This window comes from Lemur catta, chromosome 5 (genome assembly GCF_020740605.2).
Source record: "Lemur catta isolate mLemCat1 chromosome 5, mLemCat1.pri, whole genome shotgun sequence".
Classification (NCBI taxonomy): domain Eukaryota; kingdom Metazoa; phylum Chordata; class Mammalia; order Primates; family Lemuridae; genus Lemur; species Lemur catta.
The window spans coordinates 37,097,723-37,125,234 of record NC_059132.1 but is presented as its reverse complement, the minus strand read 5'-3'; the positions used below and the strand labels follow the sequence as shown (position 1 = coordinate 37,125,234).

At 58.4% G+C, this 27,512-nt stretch overlaps 1 protein-coding gene across 1 annotated transcript in view; it reads left to right on the top strand.

The window, feature by feature from the left end:
* The first annotated feature begins 719 nt into the window (after nt 1–719).
* WNT7A (Wnt family member 7A) overlaps nt 720–27,512 on the top strand; it is a 52,238-nt gene continuing 25,445 nt past the window's right edge. The window contains exons 1-4 of the mRNA XM_045552588.1: nt 720–738; nt 2,909–3,068; nt 4,221–4,447; nt 20,510–20,781. Coding sequence (XP_045408544.1) covers nt 720–738; nt 2,909–3,068; nt 4,221–4,447; nt 20,510–20,781 — 678 coding nt within the window. The remainder of the gene's footprint in view (nt 739–2,908; nt 3,069–4,220; nt 4,448–20,509; nt 20,782–27,512) is intronic.

Below are 27,512 nucleotides of genomic sequence, written 5' to 3'. Positions count from 1 at the left end.
CCCGGAGACTGGCCGGTCCCCAGGTGGCGGGCGCGGCCTGACCATGCAAACAGGGAACAGGTACCCGGAGGGAAGGACATTTGGGGCAAAGGCTTAAACCGCTGCTCAGAGCCCTAGCACCACCCAATTTCCAGGGGCCCTCAGACTCCCAGAGCTCCTTCTCTGGCCAAGGGACAGCGCCCCCCACCCCAACAAACACACACAGAGGTAGGACGAGAGGTGGCCCGAGCCGCCAGGGAGACAAGCTTGCTGAGCCAGCACCGAAGAGAGGCGCCCGGGCACCCCGCCGCCTGGCACTGGGCACCAGAGGCTGCCAGGCGCCCGCAGAGCAGCCCTCAGGCGTCACCCCAGCGCTTCTGTGGAGGTGGGGCCTGGGGGCGCTCCGGAGGGGAGGCCGCAGGGCATGGCTTGGCGCGTCTTGGGGCTGCATTTGCGGCCAGCCACCCTTTGCACTTAGGAGATAACGGGTGTGAGGCACGGAGGGGCAGGGGCGGGGGCTCTAGGGATCGATAGAGGCTCTGGCGCTGAAGGGCCACCTTGGCAGGTTTCGCACAACCTGCCCCTTCCCCTCCTAGCACTGACCACTCCCCTGCCAAGGAGGGGCGGAGCTCAGGGGCTGCAGCGAGGGGGCGTGTGTGGTGCATCCTTTGTGTTTTACCACAACTACCCCCAGCCCCGCACTTCCCCACCCGCGCGTCTGCGGCGGGGTCGCTTAAGCCATGGAGCCGCGGCCGGCAGGTGCGCTCCGAGGACCAGGCTGCCGCCAGCCCTGACCGCGGGCAGAGAGGCGGCTGCGGGGTTCTGAGCTACCAGCTTGCCGGCGTGTTTAAGTGTTATTGATTCGCCCGCGTCTGGGTGGCTTTTCTTTTCCCTGCTTTAATCTTCATTTGGCCCGCGCCCCGCCGACCCGCGCACATCCAGCATCCAGGAAGCCGGTCAGGCCGACTGGCTCTGGCCGCGTGCGGCTTTATCTCCTTTTTAATTAGAAACGGGGCGGAGGGGGCCGGGGAGGGCAGCGAGAAAGGGAAAACAGCAGAAAACAACCTCCCCTGGCCACCCCGCCCTCCCTGGGCCCCCTCCTGCTGGCGCCAGCCTGGGTGCGTTGGGCCTGGCTGCCCGGGGGAGGGAGGAAGGGAGCGCGCAGGGCGCAGGCCTTCCGCCCCAGGGAGGGCCAGACTGGGAGGTGGGAGTGGCACGGTGACTTAGGGCCAGGCCCTGCTGCTCCCTGAGCCCCAGGCTATTCATCTGTAAAACGGGCTGGGGGGTGAAGTCCCCAAATCCCTAAGAGGTCTTCCAGTTCCCCAGATGTGACTGGCTCCTACCACCTTCTGGTCAATGGTGGGGCATATGTACTATTCTTATTTTATTTGGGTATTTCAGGTGATTCTGGCACTAGCCCCTTGTAACAATCTGATCCAATAATAATCACTACAACAGCACCACGTTTACTGAGTATTCACTGTGTTCCTGGCACTTACTAAGACTTTCCCTGTTGTAACATGCAAGTTTCACGGCATCCCTCTGAGCTGGGGACGAGTTACCAATACCTCCTTTTAGCAACAGGAAAACTGAAATCCAGAGAGGGAAGGGAACTTGCCTAAGGTCACACAGCTAGTAAGCGAAGGCATCTCAGACAGCGAGCTAGGCCAGACTCTCAAGGCATTAGACTATTGTTCCCCAGATTCTTGGCCCCAATGTACCATTACACTCTCTGCTGGTGTAAAGATTCCCTGCTGGTCAGCCAGGTGTTCAGAGGTTCCTCCTGGCTTGTGTCGAAAACATCTCCACTCAATCTTCCCACTACCCCTTCCTCAGACATTCCAAACATTCTGGCTGTGTGGTAGATTCTGTTTTAGTGGCTGAGGTGCATGTGACAGAGCCAGGCGCTCCCACCTCCCGCTCCTGCAAGCTGAATGCCTTCCTCCAGGTGTCAATCTTTGCAAGCCTCAGTTTCCAGATGCTTCAAATAGACATGATGATTCCTGCCCTGCAGGGCTGTTTAGAAAGTTTGCATGAGCTGAGGGGTGTGGCAGGACCCACCACGCCACCTTGGCACATGGTGGGGATGCCCCAGAAGTCCACTGATGCATTTTATGCATATTTGGGGGGACCTGCTATGTAACAGGTACACACCCTCAGCGACCTCCTTGAAGTGCCACAATCCATTCATTCAGGAGCCCTTTAGTGAACCAGCAGTCAGCCGCCCTGCCCTCAAAGAGCGCCTAGCCGCATGAGAAGGCAGGTGATAAACAAGTGAGCACTCAAGTTAAAAACAGCACACACATTAAAACATTTCAGAAGACCATGAATAACCAAGAGTATCAAGGAAACAGAACAGACACTGTGATGGAAAGTTATCAGGGTGGGGAGGGCAGGGAGGTTCCCTTAGCTGGAGTGGTCAGGGAGGTGACCCTTGAGGTCACAGGAATGACAGCAAGAAGGCAAGCTGGTGACGATGAGGGGTGAGAGAGCTTCCACGGAGAGGGCCAGCCAGGACAAAGGGCCTACGGCTGGGAGAGGCTGGTGCGTGGCAGGAGCCCAGGGAAGCAGGGCAGGAGCAGTCAGGTGTGTGCGTGGAGGGCAGTGGGTCCACGTCATCTCCAGGTGTCACTGGCACAGGGAAGCCCAGCCCTGACAAATCCCAATTCCAGAACAGCTTCCCTCAGTGTGGCCCCAGGGTGAGGTGCTTGCCCCGTGGCCAGCAGTGGTCCCCAGTAAACGGAAGCTCCTGTTATTATAACCAAAGTGAGGCATTAGGGGAGGGGTCTTCTCTTTAAAATTTCTCTTGATGAACTTTTGGGGTTATCTTGATATTAGAAATGGCACCGCCAGATGCGCAGGAGTGACGCTAGTGCCTCTGTTTCCCTTGCACCTTCCGCCTGCCTCCCCGACCCTCCCCGTCCGTCAGGCCCTCAGCTCTACCTGTGGCCATCCCCTCCACTGCCACCAGGCCAAGCCGCCACCACCTCTAGTCTGCCTGGTCCCCTGCTCCTGCTCTGGCACCCCCAGTCCTTCCCCACATGGAGCAGGGGCCATCGGGTCACGTCGGTCCTGCTGACAGCCCTTCAGTGATGCTGCCTGACGCACCGAGAACATTCCGGCCCTGAGCCAGGTCCTCTCCCCGGGCCCTCCCCCCGCTCAAGCCCCGGTTTCACATCAGCCTCCATGGTCTTTCTGTTCCTTGGACACTTCAAGCTTGTCCCCCTCCTAGAACTTTCCATTTTCTATTCCGTCTGCCCAGAATACACTTCCCCCCCACCCCGGGATCTTCCCCTGCCGCCTCCTGGCCATTCAGGTCCCTGCTCCATTGTCTCTGCCTCAGGAAAGTCCTCCCTGAATGTCCCCACTAAAGTGGCTCCTCCCCACCGCTGCACCCTCAGTTGCCATCCCAGCATATTCACTTTCCTCACAGTGGTGTCACTGTCCAAACGGCCTGTGACACCTGCATTGTCTCCCTCCACGGCGCCCCGAGGGCCTTGTCTGCCTCCCCGCCTGCTCCCAGCGGTGCCTGGCAGGGGACAGGTGTCCCCTAGTTACCTGTGCAGGGATGCACTGAGGAAGGTGGGAACTCTGGTCGGGATAGGCACACGCATCCTGCAGGCCGGTCACGGCCACAGTGGGACACGTGTACTCCATGGGCAGGCGGGAAGGAAACACCAAGACTTCTACTTACAATTACCTTTAAGTTTCTTCATAATGAAGCATACTCAGAGAGTACGTATAGCGTAACCGAGCCAAGTTTTGTACCTGAGTGTCTGCGTGCCCTTCAGAGGCGCCTGCGGCAGGGCAGGTTGCAGTCACCACGCCCCTGCTTGGTTTTACCGTCTCACTGCAGGGGCACTCCGAGCAATAGTGGGTTTCTTTTGCGTGTTTTTGAACTTCATCTCAGTTGAATCCTACCACAAACTCAAGGAAACTTAATTGAGTGACTTGCTTTCTTCATTCAATATAATGTTTGTAAAATACATCATCTTTTTGTAGTTTCTGAAAAGGAAATCAAGCTTTGCTAATATTGAATATATCCATTGATACAGAGTCTATGTGGAATTTAGCAATTTATCAATTAATATACATGAGCTCGGGGTGCAGGATCAAAAGAGTTGGGAGACCCTTGCTGGGGGAAGTGGGGTGGCCAGGGATGGACACCTAGGTGTGGTCTCTCAGCAGTGCCGCCCATCTTGCTGGCCTAACACTCCATCTCCCTGTGTCTCCCCCTGCAGGGGCTTCTCCTCGGTGGTAGCTCTGGGCGCGAGCATCATCTGTAACAAGATCCCAGGCCTGGCTCCCAGACAGCGGGCGATCTGCCAGAGCCGGCCGGACGCCATCATCGTCATAGGAGAAGGCTCGCAGATGGGCCTGGACGAGTGTCAGTTTCAGTTCCGCAATGGCCGCTGGAACTGCTCTGCCCTGGGGGAGCGCACCGTCTTTGGGAAGGAGCTCAAAGTGGGTATGTGCTCACCCTGACACCCCAAGCAAGGTCTGAGACACTATGGGGAGACCAGAATACTCTTGGGAACTCCTGGGACCCCCTCACCTGCCCCCTGCCAGAATGTCCCTCCATATGGGATCCTGTAGGTGCTATGACTTGAATTCAGGTCTGTTGAGGAGGGTTGGGTCTCTGCTTTGAGTCCATACCACCCCGACTGGTAGAGCTGCAGAGCAGCACCCAACGGCCCCAGTGCTAACCTGCTGATACAGTGCTGATGTGTCTTAAGTTGAAGCCCAAATTTAAAAATCAGTTGTTTCACCTAAAAATATAAATTTCTGGCTTCTTTTGAAAAGTTGGCAGATCTACTGATAGTTTACACACGTGCACACATGGTTGGAATGGGCTGGAGCTGAGAACACAGCTTCCTTTAGGTGGAGCCTGGGCAGCCCACTCACTGCCGCAGTCCCCCGCCACTCCCCGCGGCTGCCCGGCCCGCACAGTCTTGTTGCGTGAGCCACTGGAGCCCTGTGGCTTCTGACATTGCAGCCTGTTTTATGAGAGTGGTCTATGTGGGCGTACACACACAGCCACACACATACACACAGAGTGTCGAGCCACACATTTGACTGCTTAAGCAATTTTGACAAAAGCCTGGTGGAAGGGGTATGGGGACAGCAGTGTTGGTCTCTGAGATGTCCTGGTCCATGAGGGGGAAGGCCGCGCCGTGTGTCTTACCGTGTGCACCGGGACTCGGCCCAGGGACGGCGGGCTTGCTGCTGCACCGCGAGCTTCCCTGCAAGTTAGGGCAGCCTCAGGTCTCTCTGGGCTGGGGCGGGTCACCTTCCCGCACGGCTGCTCCAAGGGCACCCTGTGTCTCTCTCCCCTCAGCCCCAACATCAGCACGTCCAGTGGGACATTGCAAACACCCGCCCCAAATCTAGCCGCTTCTCCGTATGCTCACTGCCTCCTCCTCGGGTCACGCTGCCTCACGTCTGGGGCCCCACACTGTCCCCTGTTCCCACCACTGCATCCTCTTGCCACCCCCAGCCATCCTGCGGACCCTTCTGCACCCAGCGTGCAGGATCATCCTTTTTAAATAGAAACCAGATCGTGTCATAACCCTGCTTAAAACCCTCTGGAGGCTTCTTCCTCCCATCAGAAAGAAGTCGCCACGGTGTAGCTCTCTGGCCTCTGCTGCCCCCACCTCCCCCTTCTCCTTGCTCACTCGGCCTAGTCCTGTTCCCAAACACAATACACCGGGTCCTGCTTTGGGGCCTGAGCACCGCACACTCCTTCTGCCTTAGCTCCATTCTGCAGCCCACACCCCTGGCCCCGCTCGGGTCTCCTAGAGCCTCCTTGATCCTCCCATCGAAAGTCCTCTCTCGCCTCGAAGTTGCAGCCCATCCGCCAAGCTCTCAGCGCTGTCTGTATCACAAGGGCAAGGGGCCCCACGTGTGCACCACTGAATGCTTTCTTCCGCATTCCCAGGCCCGCAGCAGGCCTGGGTTTGTCACCATATTCTGTAGGCGACTTCGTACTCACCCCTGAGCAAACTGCAGAACAGGACCCGAGGCGCAGGGTGAAGTTGCAGAGGGTGATGTCCCCCTCTTGCGGGGCCCTGTCCGCAGGGGAGCCTTTTCCAGCATCTGTGCTGGGCAGAGTTTGCCTTGCACCTCCTGCCCTTCTTCTCCCCTTCCCAACCCCAGGGCTCACCTGTCAGGTGGAAAACTGAGGCCCAGAGAGATGGGACTGCCCTGTTCCTGCAGGGAGATGGCATCATCACTGACACTCTGATTTAGGGCACCAGCATCTCAGTCTTGGGAGCCTCTCCTGGCTTGTCTTGTCACGTGCGGTTCTTCTGTTCTCTCCTACTCAAATCTCTCTCTCCTTCTTACTCTGTCTCTCTCTCTCTCATACACATACACATACACACACACCCCATTCCTGGGACCCAGGCCTAGACTCTGGAATTATTTTAAACTTGTAGCTTTACTGATATAAGAGATGTTACAGATGGGGAAACTGAGGCTCAGAAGGGACTTGCTCAAAGTCAACAAATTTGAGTGCCAGGGTCTCCCAGGACTGGGTGCATTCCAGAAGAGCTTGCACTCTTGGAGTAGCCAGTGCACTGGCTGGTGTTGGAATAGTGCCCGTGGGTGCAGCAGGAGGGCTGTGGGCACCAGGACCTGGGCAAAGAGCCCCCGCTGTCGAGCAGCCCCCAGCTGGCCACCGTTGTAGAACTGAGGCTGAAGAGGAGGAACACTGCCAGTTTCCACCAGGGAGGGGCAGAGGCCAGTGGCAAGAGGCCTGCCGTTGGGCTTGGGCATGCGGAGGTGGCCGTGGGGAATTCCAGCAAAGAGAGGAGCCCGAGAAAACCTGTGAGATGGTGATGCCAGGGCAGCCATCTGCGGGCCCGGAAGGGAGTGGGAGCTGGAGGCAGGAAGTGAGTGGGTCAGTCTAGGGAGTTTGAATTTCTAGGTGGTGGAAGCTACTGGAGGATTTTGAGCGTGGGCATGACTGCCAGAGGATAGGCAGAACGTGTGCAATTACTGCTATGTGATGATTTTTGAGCCACGAAAATGGCAGCGTCATATGATTCAACCTAATAGGAATTCTGGAAAATTCATTAAAGGTTGCATACAAATTCATTCATTCATGATGTCATTCATTGATTCATTCACGCACTCACCAAATAGTTATTGGGTGCCCATTGTGGCTGGAGGCTGCTGTTCCAGCATGTGTGGCCAGGAGAGGCCTCTGGGTCTGTGAGGGAGGTGAGCTCTGGGCAGGTCTGGTGGAAGAGCAGGCCAGACAAGGGGAAGAGCAATCGCAAAGGCCCTGAGGCAGGAATGTGCTTGGTGGGCGGCTTGAGGGACAGCGAGGAGGCCGGTGTGGCTGGAGCACAGTGAGCGGGGGAAGAGGAAGGCTCAGACAGCCCGGAGCTGGACGGTGCAGCAGCTGTGGGGCCAGGTCAGGAGATATGAATGGGGTAAGGGTAAGAGAGTGACAGCATCCAAATGTGGATTTAGCAGCATCACACTGGCTGCTGGGAAGAGAATGAACTGCAGAGGGGCAAGTGTGGGAGTCAGGTGTCTGGTTGGGTCTTCCAGGCAGGAGGGGACAGTGGCCTGGGCCTCAGTGCTGCCATGGAGTCTCGAATGCCAGGGATTGGGGTGTGTGGCCCCACATCAGTTTGATCAGCTGCCACCCAGGCCCAGTGTGACCCTCAAGCTTGGCAGAGAGCTAAGAAGTCCCTCACCTCCCTCTAGGCTTCTCTTTTGCTTAAAGAGTACAATGAACCCTCCTCGAACTCTTCAGCCAACACAACTGCTAGACACTTGTCACCCACCTCTCTGAGCCTCCCTCCCAAGCCAAGCATCCTCGATTCTGAATCTCGGGTTTCCTGTTCCCTCGTTGTTTGTGTGTAATTTATCTTATAGATCCATTCCCCAAAAGTACACCACTTCTTTTGGTTGTATCTAGTTGTGATTTTGCTGAGTCCCACCCCCGCCAGGCAGTGTGTTGCTCCGCGGCCTCCCCCACACGCAGCACTGACCCGGCTCCTGCATCTTCGTCCAGTGAATGGTGGAAAGTGCAACCTCACTGTCGACTGAATTCGCATCTCCCTGAGACGTGATGAGGTTGAAACCTCTTCCTGTGTTACTGGTTGCACCTCTTCGTGCTTTTTGCCCACTTTCTGTGGGGCTGTGGGTTCTTCCATGAGGTTGACCAACGGGATTTAGCTGGTGTCGAGGTTCAGGGGAGCCAGGGTGGCTCAGGTGGCACCTCAGGGTGGGCGGCCATGTGGGGCTTCCCTCTCTCTCCTGTCTACTATCTCTTCACTGAGGAGCTGGGATGGCCCTCTGTCCTCCTCACCTCATCTGGTCCTTGTCGCCTCCAAAGGAAGTGTGTCCACCCCCATCTCTGTGAGGCAGAGGCTGACCAGAGGCATGTGGCTGCCTTGTGGCAGGGCTGAGTTGGTATCGAGCTCCCTGTTGCTGGAGGGATTCTTCCGTTCATGTGAGCCCACCAGATCCGAGATTCTCAAGGCTGCCGTGTGTGCGAGAACCTCTTGTCTTGTCACAGGCTGTGGGGCGGCCAAGCGAGCACTGGACTTGGAGTCACATGGCCTGGTTTCCATCCCAGCCCCGCCCCTACCCTACCCTGACTCTGAGCAAGTACTTCACCTTTCCAACCTCAGTCTGCACATCTGCAAAATCGGGGAGTCACACAGCTCAGCCCGCTGGGGTCATTCATTGATTCATTCACACAGTCACCAGGCAGACACCATTCACTGTCACCACTGCTGGGTGGCAGTGGCATTACACAATACGGGATGTAAGACCCTGGCATGTGGTGAGTTGGGGCCCTTGAAGGATGTCCCTTCCTCCTTGTGTGACATGTCATATGAAGAGAAGTTGAAGGAATTTGAGATGCTCTGGCTTTTATTCTTGGTGCAGTGGAAGCTACTGGTCTGATTATTAATCTAAGCTCACTGTTTGGACTCTACCTCCTAACTATATCCCCACATCCAGCCACTTCTCACCACCTCCACAACCAGCTCCTGGTTCAAGCCTCCCTCTTCAGAGAGTTGTTGCCTGGACAACAGTTAATACATCAACCTCCTAATGTACCCCACTTCCTCTCTCAGACCCCTCTCAGACCCGCAGTCATTCAGCGTAGGGTCTTTCCAGGGTCACCATGAACATGGCGCCCGCCGTGTAAACCCTACTGTGCTTTCCTGCTGCCCTGAGAATGAGCTGCAGACTTGCCTCCTGCTCCCTCGCAGACCTCTGCTGAAGTCCTTCCCCCTTCAGGCCTTTGCCCTCAGGGTTCCTGCTACCTTGATGCTCTTCCCCAGATGTCAGCTTGCCTTGCTCTCCCACCCTTCCATTGTCTGCTCACCGGTTGCCCCTCAGAGAAGCCTCCACTACCGCCTTTCTAGTGTAGACCACCTGTCCCAGCCTAGCCTCACCTTGCTGTTTTTATTTGCTCATTTGTGCTAAAGGTTTAGGCCTGAGGCCCCCTGCTGTGACCCTTGACCACATGGGAGCGATGATGGAACCTGCCTCACAGGTGGTGGGAGGCGATTACTTGCTCCACTCGGAGCCATGCCTGGCACACAGCAAGCGCTCCGTAAACTACAGTTGTGTTGTTATTAGTGTGCGTCTCTCCACCCCGAAGGAGCTCTGTGCGGGAGCAGAGGTCTATAACATAGTCCTTGGCACGTGGAGGGCAGTGTCCCACAGCAGGGCTTAGTGGATGTAGGGACACCATGCCCCAACTCATCTCTGGGGCGGGGGTGGAGAGAAGGGCACATGGGGGAAGCCTCTGAGCAATGGGGGGCGGCCTGTCCTCTCTGGCATTGTGCAGGTCTCTACTCAAGAGCCACCTCCGCCAGGAGGTCTTCCTTGATCATCCACCTGAGACACCTCCCCTCTCCCTGCCCCAGCATGGCATCCTGTATTGTTGCCCTTAGGGCACTAAACCACTTTGGGAGGTGACTTTGCTTATTTTGCAAGAATGTGTCCAGCATTAGTCTTCTCCCCCACCATGAGGGTCCATGGAGCCCGGACCTGCTGGTCATCTTCTCCCCAGCCCAGCACCTGGCCCAGGGCCTAGCACGCAGTAGGTCCTCATGGAACCCGTGAAGAAGTGCCTGATCCCCAGCAGGCCAGCTCCTTTCTACCTGCGCGTCCACGGCTGCACTGAGTCCTGGAGCACAGGCCCGAGCAGCACCTCACACAGGCGTGCTCAGTGCTCTCCATCCTGAGTGGGCACAAGACTGACCCAAAATACAAGACTCACACTCATGTCTGCACGTTGTCTTTTAGATCCATTTTAGCCAAGCATTCCCGCTTGCCAAAATCTGTTTGAATGTTGATTTGATCAGCTATTCTCTTCCCCCTTCTACCTTTGCACTGGCTTCAAATGGGATAAAGTGTGGACTCTGTCAAGGCCTAGGAAGGATCCCTACAGCGTGACTCAAAGGAGCTGAGCCAGAGTCTGCTCAGCCAATCCCAGTCCCCGCTCTCCACCCCACCCTGCTGCCAGCTGCCCTGGGAAGAAAAGGAGGGTTCCCTGGAGGATAAAATGGGGGAACTCAGCGTGTTGTTCTCCCTGCTCCTAGACAGTCAGAGCACCCACCAGCATATTAAAGGCTCTGAAAAGTCCTGCGGACAGGAAAGCAGCTTAAGCAGGCTTCGTCTTGAGGGTCCCCTATTTTCCAACCTTAGACTCACTGACTGTCCTGTGGAGCTGCTCTTCAGGGGCATCTATACCAGGATCCTGCTCTGGAGACCCCACAGATGGACAATACTCAGAATGGGGTTTCTGGACCAACCTGGAATCCACCAAAAGAATCTCCACCCACCCTTGATATCGGTGTCTGCCCCCAGGGGTACAGAAGAGGAACATCCTAGCTTCTGACGTTGACGTGGACAGTGAAATCTAGTCTAATGTATGTTACTCTTAAAGTCCCTTCACTCATGCATACAACTCAGAATACCTAGTTTTTTATACAAGTGCAGGAGAACATTCCACATAAATGTAGAATATATATACAGTAGTGCACTATATAGAAGGAAGAGTACAAGTCCAAAATATAAGTACATAATATTTCATTTTTTCCTGGTGCATTTGGTTAAATTTATGTAAGTTAAAATGCTCATAGGATAAGCCCGCCATCCTCTGACCTGTATGTCCACCCATTTATCCACTTCTGGTCCGTGGGTGTTTATTGGAGTCTCTGGTAGTAACTGCTGGGGAGCCACAGAAGAATCAGCCACAGGCTGTGCCTGGGGTGCTCGCTGTCTGATGGGGACAAGCAGGGAAGTTTGGGCTGAAAAGTGCTCTGGGGACCTGGTGCAAGAGGAGAGGGCACTGGGAGAATGAGCCCAGAAGCTGCCTGCAGGCTCACCTGGAGTAGGGGCTGCCACAGCCTGGGGGAAGGGGAGGAGCCGCAGGAAAGGCTTGGCCACGCAACGCAACCCGGATGGAAGCCCTGGGCGTCCAGGGCAGCTTGGCACGGGGGCTCCAGGTGTGGGGTAAGAAGGGCCGGCAGGGACGGTGAATGAGGTGGGACCAAGCGATCCCGCAGGGTTTTGGGCACCAGACCTGGGGCTTGCTTGGCAGGGGATTTGTCAGAGGGATTTAATGGCGGAGAGACGGGATGTAGGAAGGTGATCAAATTCTTTGCACACACAGAAATTTGCTGCGTCTCCAGCATTATCATTGGCAAAGAAATGGTGGTTTCCTGCCCTGTGCTCCTGGGGACGGCTGCATTCTTTTCCGAATGCTCATGGCCTCCTGTAGGGTACCCTCCCCACCCCCCACCGGAATTTTTCCAGGGATGGGCACAGATGACCTAGGATTCAGCCCCTGGAGTCCACCCTTCTCTGCGGACCAGGAAAACTGGTGCATTTGTGGGCTTTGCTTCCATCAAGTTTGTCACCACTTCTCTGGGGCAGTCACTTGAGCATCTCCCTCCTCCCCCTGAGGTGACTGACTGGGCTCAGGGTCCCATGTCTGGGGATCCACGTGCCACAAGAAGAGGGTTCCATCTTTGTAGCCGTCTGGGGCTGTGGGCACGTCCCGGAGCACACGTCTGGTGAGCTGACGAGTGCTGGCGAGGATGGACGTGGAGACCTTTCCAGCCAGAGAGACAGAGCAGGGGGCGGCTGGCTCCACTTTCTCCCTGCCGCTTCTTAACAATACGCCATCTTGCCCAAGCAAAAGACCTATTCTTCCCCTATTCTTGCTTAGAACACAGCAAACAAAGGACTTTTGTCTCGTTTGCATTTTTTTTGCAAGCCTCAGTTCATCCTGGGTTTTAGCTCTCCTGACAGTATTCTTTGAGATGAGTCTTTTGTTATGATGTTCTCTTTGCAGCTTTCCTATGGTGGACAGGCAGACAGACACGCACACTCTCTCACTCACTCGCTTTCACACGCACATGCATTCATTCATTCAACTGCTGAGGTTTCACAGATAAATAATCCAAGTCCCCACAACCTCGTGGGGAGAAACTGATAATCCAATTCCATACAAAATGAGGACAGATAAGGTGCTGGCCCACAGACGGAGGGAGGGGACAGGAGGGAGGCCCTCAGAGGGAGGGAGCTGTGGCTTGATGGATGTGGCACTAACCAATAGTGCATCTCATAAGAGCTTCCCAGGTGTGGGCCAAGAGTGCCATGCATGTTGGCTTACTTAATCCTCCAAACAACCTTAGGAGGCAGGTATTTTCTTATCCCCGTTTTACAAATGAGGAAACTGAGGCCTTGAGAGGTGAATTAACTCACCCAAGGTCTTGCTGCTGGGAAGAGGACCCGGGATGTGGGCCCGGGGTTACTGGCCTTCAGGGCTCTGCTTCGGGGCAACATTCACTGACCCTCACCTGGCAGAGGGGACAGGAAAGGCATTTCCAAGCTGAGGGGACAGCATGTGCAGGGGTGTGAAGGCAGGAAGGGGCAGTTACTGGCCACTGAGTGATGGTCAGCAGCGTGCCGTGGCCTTGCCCGGTGGAGAGAGAGACCCGTGATGGAGAGAAGGGCAGAGGCTGCACACGCCCCTCCCCCAGCGTCCGTGGCTGTGGGCCTGTTACCTTTCCAGGCTCAGCCCAGACACTGGCTGCCTGCACCCCGAAATCTTCCAGTTGTTCATCAACAGGCTCCCTGGTTCTTCTGGACAGAGACAGCTACATGTGGCATTCTGAGCCCAGAAGGGCTGTGATCTGCCATGCCACGAGGCTAGCAATAACAACCTTTTTCCATCTGTGTATTTTCCAAATCATCATATATTTCAGTGTGTGTCACTGCACATTGCTTGCTCTCTGACCTCTTGGCTTTAAATAGCAAAAGAAAAAAATACAATGCACTTTGTGGTTTCCAGTAAGATACCGTAAATACACCCAGATAATATTCCGGTGCAAACCATTTACAGTGGCCACGCAGGGCGGTGGAATGGAATCTTTCGGACAGGCTGGGACACCAGTTTATTTCCTCTGTACCCACCCGCCAGGATCGTTATGGAGCTGGAACCGCGGAGGGCGCCAGCTGGGCTCCCTGTTTTCATCTCAGTGATAACACTCGCCATGCTTCACTGAACACCTTCTGGGGGCTCTCGACACATTTAATTTTCACAGCAACTTGACAGTAAGGTTTCCCATTTCATAGATGGGGAAGCTGAGACTGGGGAGGCAGAGTCCTTGCTCAGTCACCCCGCTGAATAGGAAGTGGAGAGGAGGGACCGACAAGCTCCATCTTATCTGAGTTCTGAGCTGAATCACCTGGGATGTCCCAAGAGGTTTGTTCCCTGGGCGCCTGGGTGGAGACTTTACCTGGAGAAGTGAATGGATTCAGAGTTAGGGAGGGTGTGGTGCAGGTGAGGGTGGGAAGTCCATGCTGGGAGCCAGGAGACCCTGGTTCAATCCTCTGATCTTGCTGAGTCACCAGTGACCTTGGGCAAGTCTCCCATCCTCCAAAACCTACCCTTCCAAGGGGGACCCCCGGGCTGTATGTCTGTGGCTCTGGGTGTCTGCTCTCTGATTCTGGGGAGAGGCGGGGCCTCTGTCCGGGGCAGGGTGGTGTGGGCTGGCAGGACCCACCGCTGCCCACCTCCACAGTCTTTGCTCTCCCCATGCCCCTCTGGCTCAACTGTTCCTGCCACCGACCGGCCAGCCACATCATGTCAGGGCTGTCACTCAGGCTGCCCCTTGGGCTGGAGTCGTCTCTCCTCCCAGAGGGCCTCATGGCCTGCCTCTCTGCTCAGAAGTCACCATCCAGATGCCCCTGCCCCCATCACTGCCCTGTTTTATGTTCTCCAGAGTCCTCAGCTGCCACTGACAGGATCTTGCTGCCTGTCCCCCTATGAAGCAAGACCATGTATGAATCCCTCATCTCAGTTTCTCCAGCCCCTAGCACAGTGCCTGGCACACAGTAAGTGCTCAGGAAAGATCTGCTGCATGAAGGATCGGATGGCCTTGTCAAGGAGGTGGAGGGGGCGCAGGGTTCGATGGAGGTTCTTCCTCTGCGCCTGGCAGGAGGGAGGGGCAGGTGTTTCAGGGCAGACTGTCCCCACCACCAGAGAGGGGTGGGCCTGTTCCCGGAGGTGCACACTCAGCGATAGCCAAGCCCAGGACCCACTCACTGGCTCCATGTGGAAGAGCTGGGGACAAGCGTTGGCAGGAGGCAGTGGGACTGGCGTGGTCGTGTGTGTGACCTTGAGCAGGAGAGTGGTCAGACTCTGCAGCCCAACTGTCTGAGTTTAAACCCTTGCAGGTTACATCATGTCTCTGGGCCTCAGTTTCCACAGCTGTAAAATGGAGATGGTGACAGTCCACGCCTCATAGCATCGTTGCCAGGATTAAGTGATCCATGTTGAGTACTTAGAACAGAGGCTGGTAAATACTAGGCTGTGTACGACCTCGCTGTGCTTTTCATTAACTAGGTGCCATTGCCTATATCATCTCATTCCATTTCTGCAGCAATAAAACAGATGGCTTAGAACCACCCTTGCAGGTACCTCCTGAGAGACAAATGAGATGGCATTTGAGGAATTGCCCAACCGGAGTGGCTTCCCCGGGCAGCTGAGAGGGGCCTGTTCTCAGAGCAGTGAGTGTGGGGAGGCTCCAGGGGAGTCCTTTGGACTGGTTGAGGACAACACGTGAGCTCCAGGTTTGCATCCTGGCTCTTCCTGGGCAAGTCTCCTAGCTTCTCTGAGCCTCAGCTTTCCCACCCGGCCTGGGGTAAGTGAGGGAGGCATGGATGGATGGAGTTTTACACAGCTCTCATCCTGGGAGTGTGAGGTTTTAAGATTCAGAATCCGTTTCTACTTTCTTTCTACCAACAAACCGTATTCTTGGCTTAGCAAGCCCTCCAATTTGAATGGATCTGATAAGTTATTTATTGGTAAGTTTTATCTGGTAGCAACTGAATATTGTCTCTTGACATAAATACCTTTTGACAAGAGCTGATGCCTGAAGCCAGAGGACTCTCACTGTGGGGCTTGCGGTGCACTGGTAGGCCAGGCAGGAGCTGGGGTGGGGCTGAGGAAGGACACATGGCCCAACCTGGGCCTTGAATTCAGTTCTGGCTAGTTCCCAGGTGGCCGACCTCAGTGCATCACTTTAACTCTCAGAGCCTTCATTTCCTCAGCTGTCAAATTTTGGAGAATGGTGTTTACCATGGGGGACTGTGGCAAAATACTGCACCGTGAGCCAAGCATGAGCCTGGCACACAGTAGGTGCTCAACAAATGTTCCTTTCTCTCCGCCTTTTCCACCCTCCCCTGAAAAAATTCTCAAGCCTCTGGCTGACTCTGTGCTGACACACTGGGGGCATATTGTCCTGCTGAATGCCCAGAAGATGGGCCATCAGGGGCCAGAGGTCATCATGCCTGCCTGGTCAGATCCTCTCTGAGCCTCAGTTTCCTCATCTTCAAAACAGGGGTGCTATAATTACCTCCCTTGTGGGGTTGTTGTCCTAAGCGGTAGATAAGCAGTGTCCTCTTCTAAAGTGCTCAGCACGGAGCCTGGCAAGCAATAAGCGCTCAGGCAAGGCCATGTGCTTGTTGGCCACTGTTCGGAGCTTTCTTTCATTTATTTATTCATTCCACAGATGTTTATTAAGTAGCTACTATATGCCAGGCCCTGCAGCCACAGCAAGGAACATGGTGAGGTGCTTGCCTTCAAGGAAATGGTACTGTGGAGGTGCAGCAGGGATGGGTGATGGGGCTGGCACAGGGAACAGGCAATAAGCAGGTAGCTGAGTCTAGAGTGACAGGTAGCAGCTGGGCGTGGTGGGCACCTGTAGTCCTAGCTACTCGGGAGGCTGAGGCAGGAGGATCTCTTGAGCCCAGGAGTTCGAGGCTGCAGTGAGCTATGATGATGCCACTGCATTGCAACCTGGGCAACGTAGAGGACCCTGTCTCTGAAAATATAACAACAATGGCAGGTGGCAGTAAGGGCTTTGGAGAAGACTAATGGGGGAGGTTCCTCCCTGTACCTCCCACAGTGCCCATAATGTCATCAGTTATAATAATCATAATATGCACTACCGTTTATTTCAGCACCTGCTAGGTTCCCGGTGATGTCTACTTCTGCCCATGGGGTAGGTGCTATTAACAGATGAGGAAATGGAGGCTCAGAGAGGTTAAGTGACTCGCACAAGGTCACGCAGCTCCCAGCAGACTTGAAATTGGGGCTCAGGTCTGGCGCATCCCTTACACATTACGGAGGGCATTGGAGGCCATGGGAGCAAGACAGACACGGTCCCATCACCTTGTGAACCCAAAGTTTATCTGGGCGGACAGACATGGAACAGCCCCACACACTTGCCTCTCTCTGCCTGAGGCTGCCTTGTCCTTTGGGACATGGCAGAGTACATGGAGCATGATGGATACGGCTGGAATGGGACTCAGTGACAGTCGTGACAATAGCAGCAGCCGCCGCTGCTGGTGTTCACTGAGCACTTACTACATCCAGGCACCTGCTCAGCACCTGCCCCTCGTTCTGACTCGGCTCACTCAGGTGCCCACGTGCTGCCCTGTCACATGCCCATGTCACAGAAGCAGCAAGAGGTCAACATAGAGGTCAGCAGGCCTGACGTCAGTTACATACAGGCCAGCGGGTGCCCAGGGCAGCTTCCTCAGGGGTCAGCGAGGGGCGGGGGTCGGACAGTCCCAGTCTGATGCTGTCAGAGGTAGTGGCACGGCCAACAGAAACTCCTCAGAGTCCCAAAGGGCTGGACTTTACCCGCCGTACCTGGGTCCCTGAGAGCCCTGAAACCAAGAACGGTGGCCCCTCGCTGTCCTCGGCCCCGTGGCTGCAGCCTTCTCTTCTCGGGGGCGGCAGGTGCCGAGGGGAGGGCCAGCGTGGCAGGGGGGGAGGCCACGGCACTCGATGAGACGTCATGTGGCCGGGGGGTCCACTGGAACTCGGGGGAGGTCAATGCGTCCCAGGTGCAGCTGTCCTTCCCCCACCGTGGGGGTGGAGGGGATCGGCGGGTGGGGTGGGAACAGGTCTGCAGGTGGTTGTCTGGCCCTCACCATCTGCATCGTCACGTGCTGCTCAGGGGACTCAGAGACACCTGGGGACGGTCACCTGCCTGGAGGTAGAGCAGGGGGCACACTAACCCATCACAAGGAGTTGACAAGGCCCCCCACCCTGGCCTCGGCCCCACCCCCAGGAAGCACAGGCCAGACCCCGGCCCTGCTCCCCTTGCGGACACAGTCGCCTTTCGGCCGCCGCAGCCTGCCAGCGGTCACTGCCTGCCGCACCTCGGAGTCACTCCATCCTGGGTCCGCATGGGGTGTCCAGAGGCCACGTCTGCAGCTCAGCTCTGTGTCCTGGGCAAGTCAGATCTTTCTCTTGGCTTCAGTCTCTTCAACTGTCAGTGAAGAAGGATGAAGACCTCGACTCCTTACCCCTGAGCCCCCTCGTAAGAAACTGTGACTACTGTCATCGATTATCAATGAAAACTGTAAAAGCTCTAGTATTTGGGGCCAGTTTCTCATGCCAAGCTCTTAGCTAAGTGGTTTGCCATTGTTCATTCTTTCTAGTCCTCTCAACCACCCTAATAAAGTGGCTACTGTTGTCACCTCATTTTACAGTGGAGGAACTGAAGCACAGAGAGGTTAGGCGACTCACCCAAGGTCACACAGCTAGAAAGCAGCGGAACAGAGACTTCTCCCCCCTCTCCAGCTGGTTGTTCATTTTGCCGTCGTCCTTGAGGATCTGATCTTGACGTTGGCTCTCTCTCCCCTGGTGTTTTGTTTTCTTGTGTGTTGGCTACTCTGGCATGTGAGCTGGTGCCCGGGCTGGGGAGCCTTTCTCTTTGCTGCTCCGGGGTCTCGGGAATCCCTAGACTGGGGTGAGGCTTCCCGCTTGCCTGGAACCCTTGGAGCATGCAGGGGGGCAAAGTCGAGCCTCCAATCTGCGCAGAGGCAGGAGCGAGGGTACCGATTTCCAGGAGATCCTAGATCCCGGCCCCACAGCCCCCAGCTGCTGCTCTGGCTGAGACAGACCTGCTTGCTTGTTGTCTGGCTTTGCTGGGAGGGTGGGCGTGCGGATTCTTCTCATCTGCCCTTTCTGTGGGGCCCGTCCACCAAGTTCCATCTCTTTTCCAATGTCTTGCCTCAGCGGGCTCAAGGCCTGGTGTCCTGTCCCCTCGTGGCTGTAATTTGAAAGCTCCCTCTTTTGCAGTGCCCACCAGCACAAGGACGGCCACATTCCGTCCCTCCTTGCCCTGCCCTCGGTTCTGTCTGCAACATGTGGCCTCCACAGGTTCCCTTGTCCTCCTGTGGCCCCGCCCAGCACTGGTGGATCTTACACGGCGTATCTGCATTTCACAGAATAAAAGCACTGTTGGGTTCTACAGCAGGACCAGAAGTCCCAGCTGTGCCCGTGCTCTGTGTGGATCCCCGTCCCTGCTCTGTGCCAGGCCCTATGATGGGCACGTGGTCCTCAGGGATGTTTCCTTATACCAAGGACATGATAAACGCAGAGAGTTGGGAACACAGCAGGCGCCCAAACAATGGAATAATCTCCTTTCTGAGTCCCCAAAGTTGAGGTGCAGTTGAGGTGAGAGGGCAGAGGTGGCATTCCCCCCGGTGCCCACTGGCGTGTTTGATGCGCCAGGCTCTGGGCTACACATTTCCGCATGGTGTACGCCCCCCTCCTGCGCCTTCTCGGCAGCTCCCGCAGGCAGGCACCGGCATTCTCCACGTTTCATAAACCAGGAGACTGAGGCTCCGAGTGGGGAAGGGTCTCACCCAAGTCAGAGTCAGCAGGTGGCGCAGCTGGGATTTGAGCCCAGGCGTCTGGCTCCCACGTCCATGTGAGCAGTGCCGCCGTGGGTGGGCTGGCAGGGAAGGCCAGAGCGAAGCGCTCCCCGCCCCCAGCACAGGGAAGATGAGCAGTTCAGCAGGTGGACAGGCCCACGTCCTGCAAGGGTGGGGGGCAGAGAGGGGGCGGGGGCACAGGTTGTTTGAGTCTTAGCAGCCTGGGAGGGAGGCCAGCAGCGATGAGGAGGTGGGTGGGGAAAGGATCTGCCTGAGTGTGGGTCAGAGTGACCTGGGGCTCGAACAACTTGGAGGTCGCCTCGTCCACCCAACCCACTGCTTCAGCCGTCTCATCCCAGCACCCTGAAACACCTTCTCCTTGCCCTATTGTGCCTGCGGGCTCAGGGCCTCTTCCCCAGGTGTCCTGAAACCCGCCCTGGCTGGGGGAGCTACCTGCCGAGCGCTCGCTCAGGGCTCATACCACGCGCAGGGCTTCGCATAGATCGCCTTGGCCAGGCTTCACCCTGGGAGGCAGACACTGCTCTTGAACCCATTTTGCAGATGCGGAGACTGAGGCCCAGAGAGGCTCAGAGGCTAAGGGGCTGGGTAGCACCACTGTCTTTGCACGAGTTACTCCCACCCAGGGTTCTGCCTCCTGCACCCCAGCTGCTTAGGACCCCGCACCTCCCCTGGGGATGCTCACAGTCTGGTGAGGGGGCCCCAGAAGAAAGGAGAGGATGGACGTCTAAAGTAGCAGGTGACACACAACAGCAATAACAGTGTCAGGCAGAGCCATGAGCTGAGCACGGGGCTGAACTCTTTGCACAAACTCTTCTCGTTCTCCATCGTTGCCATGAGGAAGGTACTACTCGTATGTCCCCATTTTACAGCCGAGGAGACTGAGGCTCGGGGAGATCCCTGGTCAAAGTCACAGAGCCCAGGATCGATGTTTCTGGGGTTTAAACTCAGGCCTTCTGGCTCCAGAGCAAGCCTGTAGGTGTCCCAGCGCCGCTGCTCTACGATGCTGTGAGCTTTGTGCCCCTGTACAAGTCACGTGGTCCTGTTGCGTGTGCTCCCGAGTGGGGGGCCGGTGGTCACGGCCTGCGGGTGCCAGCCGAGTCCCCAGGGGGCTGGGATGGAACGAGTGTGTGCGGCATGGGGCACTCGGGTCTCCACCCCGGGGGGGAGCCGTGTTGGAAGTTCGGAATGGCCCAGTCAAGCCCCGGGACCCGCGGCCTTGAGCGCAGCCTCCGCCCAGACGCCCGGGCCTGACCCAGCCTTTCCTCTCTTCCCCTCGCAGGGAGCCGCGAGGCTGCCTTCACCTACGCCATCATTGCCGCCGGCGTGGCCCACGCCATCACAGCCGCCTGCACCCAGGGCAACCTCAGCGACTGCGGCTGCGACAAGGAGAAGCAAGGCCAGTACCACCGGGACGAGGGCTGGAAGTGGGGTGGCTGCTCGGCCGACATCCGCTACGGCATCGGCTTCGCCAAGGTGTTTGTGGACGCCCGGGAGATCAAGCAGAACGCCCGCACGCTCATGAACTTACACAACAACGAGGCGGGCCGGAAGGTAGGCAGCCAGGGAGCGGGCCTGCGGCTCCGGCCCGCGTGCTGGCTCTGGCGCGGGCTCTGGCGAGGAGCCACGGGGCTCCGCCCTCGGCCGCGCTCTGCCTGGCCCTGGCGTCCGTCTGCTCCGGGCCGGGGCTGTGTCTGCGTGTCGCTTCCTGGAGAGGTCGGAGAGCCGAGTCTCCGCTAGGACAACCTGGATGTCGCTCCGCAAGATGCGAAGAGGGACAGAGGTGAACTCGTATCCCTGGGAGGGGCCGAGCAGGCCGTCCTCTGGCCGCCCGCCCTCCCCGCTCTTCTCGGGCTTCTGGCCACATCCTGTGTGTCAGAGCCTCCCAGCTGGCCATGGGGAGTCACGCAGGCGAGTGGCTCACCTGGCCTGCCCGGGGTGATGCGCAGGGGTAGATCATGGGGCCTGCCTGTCCGGTCCCAGGGCTGGGAGGTCCTGCCCAGGCCGGCACCTCCCTGCAGGTTCTCAGCGGCTCCTTCCTCCCTGTTTCTGTGGTCACATCACCCTCAGGTCACAGGCCTCAGACTCCCTCCTGCCCTCAAAGCTCTCAGTCCCTGGAGGCGGATGGGAGGAAGACAAATGGCTTTCCTCTCTCAGCCTCAGTTTCCTCATCCATTGCTACCTGGGTGGGCCGTGGTGAGAATGAAAGGAGAGAGTGCCAGGTGACTTGTGATAAGTCAGTTTCCGGGTGGATGAGGTGGGACGGTGTTCTGTAAGCCACCCGGCTACACCGGGCATGGGGCTCGTGGTTGCTGCTCAGTTGTGTTCCCAGGAGCCTATAGGTGACGCAGACACCGAGAGCTGTCAGACGTCATTGGACCAACCTCAGTGGGCTTCCTGGAGGAGGTGGGCCCAAAAGATGAGTGAGGTGTGGCAGGCGGAGGAGAGAGGTGAAGGCAAGCCCGGTCTGGGGGCTGGGAGTGGACCAAGGCCCAGAGGTGGGGCACGGGACCAGGTCAGGGGCGCGCGCTGGCTGGTCTCGGGGTCCCTGGCAGGGTAACCACAGCTGGGGTGGCCTCGCAGGAGACACGAGGAGTGAGAGCCTGTGTTCTGTCCCCAGAGCGTCCTGTGCCTTCTCCTCACCACCCACGTTTCAGCCATGATGTCCCCTACTCAGAGAAGCTTCGCTTTCCCTTCCTTCCTGGACCTTGCCCGAAGGGCGCCTTGTTCCACGGCCTCCTCCCCCCCCCACCCCCGCGACCGAAAGCTTGCTGGGGACAGGGGCCCTGGTGTCTCGGTCCCAGCTGCGCTCCAGAGCAGCCCGCGTTAGCCACTCCATATACACGGACGGGGTGAACGGATGAATGCCTGCGGTCCCTGGGGAGCCACTGGTGGTTCTGGAGCAGGAGAGGGGCAGAGGTCGTAGAGACAGACCCTTGGGAGGAGAGGGAGGCGCTGAGCGGGGTCAGCGGAGCGGTCTGGGTGGAGAGCGGGGTCCGAGCCGCGGTTTCTGAGCAGAAACAGTTCTCCAGCCCAGGGAGAGCCAGCGGAGGGACGTCGTCCCCTGCCTGCCCAGCCCAGGGAGAGCCAGCGGAGGGACGTTGTCCCCTGCCTGCCCAGCCCAGGGAGAGCCAGCAGAGGGACATCGTCCCCTGCCTGCCCAGCTCCCCTCTGCTAGGGAGGACCCGTGGGGGCGGCTGCCTGCAAACGCCGCTCCACACGCACTGTGTGCTTTCCTGAGCCACAGGGAGGGCCTGGGGACTCCTCAGTGTGCACAGGGAAGGCTCAGCAGCCACCAGTGCGGCCCCTTTGTGCGACAGGGGTGGACATGGTGGCCCAGAGAGGGGACCAGCTGGCACTCAGGTCCGTGGCTGCACAGCTCAGCCAGCCTAGCCCCAGGTGGCCAGGCCGTCCCTCCCTGCCACAGGGCACCCCGATACCCAGACATGGGTCCACTTGGGCAGCAGCGAAGACAGCCACCAGCTGCTGGGGGTTCCATCCCCACTTCGAACCTCAGATTCTGCATCTGTCACTTGGGACTGTGACCCTGGCCTTGTTCTGGATCGCCAGGTGCCTGGCAGCTTCTGCAGTGTGATGTTTATTTGGAGGCTTGGGGCCCCATCCAGGAACCCCCCCCAAAATACCAGGGTGCCATGGGCCTGCCCCCTACGGAGGTGGGGAAGTGACAGGAGAACGGGCCACCCGGCGCTGCTCCTGCCGGGCGTCTTGGAAAGGCTCACAGACGTGTTCGCCACCCGCTCCTCACTCCTGCCGTGCGGAGACAAGGCTCGACATGACCACAGGCCCTGGGGCTTGTTGGCAGCTGGTGAGAGAGGAAAGGGGGCAGGGGAAGCCAGGGAGGGGTGCGCCATGACCTCCTGCAGCCCGATGAGGGCAAGGCCTTGAGGGCCAGGCCGGGAGCAAGACTTCCTCTTACGCCGGGGTGCCCAGAGGGGCTTTGGTGAGGAGTGTGCGGGCAGCTTCTGGGCCTGGCTGGGACAGAGCGGAGGACAGAGTGAAGGAGGCATGGCTGCGATTGGTCCCTAAACCCCACAGGGGCCCGGGCTGGGGTGTGTGGGGAAGGCAGTTTAGGAAGCAGAACAGGCAGGACCCAGCTTGGGGTGTGTTTGGGCTAGACAGGGAGGCCCTCACTGGGATGGGAACCCCGGGCAGAGGAGATCAGTTTTAGGGGAGACGGTTAGGGTACTTGGGGGCACGGGAGTGGGAGATCCTGCGGGCCTCAGGCGGGGATGCCCAGGGCCGCTGGCACCTGGATCTTCCTAGCAGCCCCCTGCGGGAGGTGGTGACGGAAGCCCGGCGTGTGTGGGGTGGCCCATGGGAGGAGTAACGTTGGAAGGCAGGAGAGCCAGAGCCACAGCCTGGGCACACGGGCGCGGGGACAGGAGGGCGGTGGGAAGGGACGAGCAGTCAGGGAGGTGGGAGGAGAAGCGGGAGCACCCAGCCTGCTGGCGCCTTTGTGAGCGTGTGTAAAACGTCCCCTGTGGGGTGCAGAGAAGCCCAGGCCGTGCTCTGAGTCAGCCTCTGCCATTTCCTAGCTCTGGAACCCTGGGCAAGGGACAGGCACCTCCGAGCCCCACAATGACATTGTACCTGGCCGTGCGGGCCCTTGAGGCCTCACTGTACACTGGGAGTGACATGCACCAGGACCTCGCGGGCCTCAGGGGAGGCAGGGGCCCTCAGCAAGCCCTTCGTGAGACTGTGGTGACGGAGCCCAGGAGAGGCAGCCCTGGGCCTGGGGGCCAAGCCGGGACGGGGCTGGCCCCTGCTGGAATGTGCCGCCTGCTCCGAGGGAGGTGAGCTCAGGGGGATGGAATCCCACCAGAGTGAAAAGCACCTGCCAGTCCCTGCCCAGCCTCTTGGGCACGGAGGGGTGTCAGTCTTGTCCCTTCCTGCCTTGCCCCGTCTGGTCCGGGTGCTCCCGGCAGCTGGATTCCCACCGCTGCCCTGGCCGCAGGCAGGCCTGTGAGTCAGGGGACAGCAGGGACCAGCCCCTGGCAGCTGGGGCGGGGCCCAGGTAAGGCTTGCTCAGCTGTGCTCCTCTCTGCTGTCCCGAGGGCCACTCGCATGCTTGACCAGATAGAGTGAGTGGTCATCAGTGGCACATCGAGGGCCCGAGGGACCAGGCCCCGGCTGGCTGAGAGCTCGCTGCCCAGGCCGGGTGGGGGAGGGGCATCCCCAGGCTGCTGTGCCCTCTGCTCCCACCCGCATCCGGGCGCGGGTCTGGGTTCTCGCCTCTGCAAACGGAAAGGCCTGCAGCCGGCACTTGGGGGACGTGGACCTGGGGTGGCCTTGGGCGACTATCCCTTCAGGGCCTCGATTTCTTCCATGGTGGGGGCAGGGGGTGGGTTTCTTCCTTGTGGTCTCAGAAGGGTCTTCCAGGCCCCTGGCAGCCCCCGTTGTCTGTCTCTGTGAAGGTAGCTGCTCTGGGTCCCCATAGGAGGGGACTCTCCCAGTATCTGTCCTTTTGTGTCTGGTTATTTCAGTAGCACCCGCTCTGCAGGGCTCTGAGACCCCCTTTGACCTGATGTTTGTGTAAGGCCCGAGCTGAAGTCACGGTGCATTTGTGACCTGTTTATGTGCTGAATCTGGCCACCGTCCCCAGCCCCCACTGCCCTGGCGAGGAGCACGGCCCCTGGGCGTGCCGAGGAGACCCGCAGGGCTGTGGCAGCGCTGCAGGCTCCCTGCCTCGGCCCATTCGCCCGCGGGAGACTGAGGCCCAGACTCAGGGCCTCGCCAAGGCCGCACTCGCCAAGAGGGCGGAGAAGCGGGATTTGCACCAGGGCCCGGCTCCCCGCTCAGACCTCCCTCCTGCTCCCTGTGGCTGCTGAGGCCGGTGGAGCTGGGCTGGATGGGGCTGAGAGGGGGCCCAGGAGGTCTTCGGGGGGCTTGTGGGGAAGCCCAGTGGGAAGACCAGGCCCGGTGTGTGGGCCCAGAGAAAGGAGCGGAAGCCACTGAGGACGGTCAGAGGGGACCAGGCCAGGCTGGGGTGGAGGACGCCCACAAGGCCTGAGGTTTCTCCAGTTTTCTCTGGTGACACAGCAAGGGCAGGGCCCGGACAGGTCCTGTCAGCGATGCCGCAGTAATAGCAGTGGACGGTGCCCGGAAAGGGAGGGGACAAGGTAAGAGAGGCCTTGGGATGGGAGCAGAAGCAGGGCAGGGCAGCCCCTCCCACGCAGACAGGAAATGACTGTGGCCCCAGCTCCATGGGCCTGATACGTAGAGCCCCACTTTGCTCTGGGCTGCTGAGACCCCCCACCGCAGCCCAGCACTGACATGGGCAGCCTGGGGCAGACGCAGAGGAGGCGGCAGGGCACACTGGCCTGGGAGGAGCTCAGGTGGCTCAGCCTGGAGGGCGGCAGCCTCAGGGAGCTGTCACTGTCCCCGGGTCCTAGGGACTTGGGGTGGGGCTGTGGCTGGGGGGGGAGCAGGCTGGTCGGGAACCCAGCGGAAGGAAGACCATGGGGAAAAGGTAGGTTTCGGCTCAGGTGAGAAAGAACCTGCTCCCAGGAGGTGGGACAGGTCCCCGTCAGAGGAGGAGGTGCAGATGGAGGGCAGGTGCTCACGTGCTGGGGGAGACAGGGTGGGGACGCGATTCTGATATTAACACTTGACATGCACGTGCTAATCAAATCCCCATGGCATCCTACCAGGTGAGCGTTCTGCGCTCTCCCCATTTTACACAGGGGAAAATGGAGGTGCAGAGAGGTTAAGAAAGTTCCCCAAGACCACACAGCTGGCAGGTGCTGCCCTGGGATCTGCAGCCGCACAGCCCGGCTCTAGACTCAGTGCTTGACCGCTGGGCCATCCTACCAGCCCCAGGAGTCTTGGACTCAGATGCTTCTATCTCCACAGTCTCCTCAACCTCTTGAGATTCCAAGATGTTATCCTAAGACTCCTGGGCCCTCTGATTCGGGGAACTCAGAGACTACAGTCCTCAATGCCCCAAAGTCCCCAGTCTCTGGTCACTCGGGCATTGCGTGTTGTCCAGGCTCCGTGTGTCCTCTTCCACTCCGGTCACTGTGGCCCGGGACGGGCTGTGGGCTGTGCTGCCTGGGACGGGACACTCCAGGGCCAGGAGGGACCGTGGTGCATAGCGAGGGGGATCTGTGCGCTGCCCCCCAGCAGCTGAGGGCCCCAGGCTGCCACGGCAGGTCAGGGTGAGGCTGGGCGAGGAGACGCCCGGATAGGGGCAGGCCCAGGAGAGCTCGTGCCCAGTGTGGAGTTCTGGGGCGCTTCTTGGTTTGGGGTTTCTTTTTTTGAGACAGGGTCTTGCTCTGTCACCCGGGCTCTGCAGCGGTGTCATCATAGCTCACTGCAGCCTCAAATTCCTGGGCACAAGCGATCCTCCCAGCTCAGCCTCCCAAAGTGCTGGGACGACAGGTGTGAGCCATCGTGCCCGCTCCCCAGGTTTTGATGGAGTCTCTGGGCTTGCTCAGCCTGGTGGGGGAGGCTGGGGCGCCGCATGCTCTCCCCCTGCAGAATCCTCCTCATCCTTCCAGGCAGTCGGGAGATTCACCTTGGCATCTCCCAGAGCCCAGCCCAGAGCCTGGCCTAGCCTCGGTGACACCGATTGGCGCAAATGCAAGGGTAGGGCCTGAAAACAGCCATCCAGGACAGCAGGCAGCGGGCTTGGAAGTGCCTGTCCTCCACCTTCTCAGTCCCGGCCGTGCACACGGGCGGGGCGGGACGGCGATGCCAGCTCTGGCGTGTGAGCTGGGCTCTGGAGCCCACCGCTGGCGCTGCTGCTTCCTAGGCTGTGTGATCGTGGGAATACTACTTTGCCTCTCTGTGCCTCAGTTTCTCCATCTTTAAAACAGAGACAACAACAGCTCCACAGAGTATTGTGGGGAGCACGTGATTAAATGAATTTCAAGTGCTTATAGCTGTGCCGTCCAGCATGGTCACCACAAGCCCCATGTGGCTATTTAAATTTGAATGAATTTCAAATAAATAAGACTGACAATGCAGTCCTGCAGTCCATGTTTCTAGTGCTCATTAGCCACGTGTGGCTCCTCGCTCCCACAGCGAATAGCCCCACGGTGGCAGGAAGGCCTGTTGGACAGCGCCGGGGCTCAGAGGGTGGGCACAGAGTGAGGACGCAGGCGTTGGTGTCATCCCTAAGGGACCCGCAAAGGTCTCGGCAGCAGTGGGAGGCAATCCTGCCCCTCCCTGGGCTCTGGCCCCCAAGCCGGTCGCAGATCCTGGCCGTGTGATTGCCCCTGGAAGGAACGCCCAGTGTGGTTGCTGGCCCGGCTGCCGGGCTC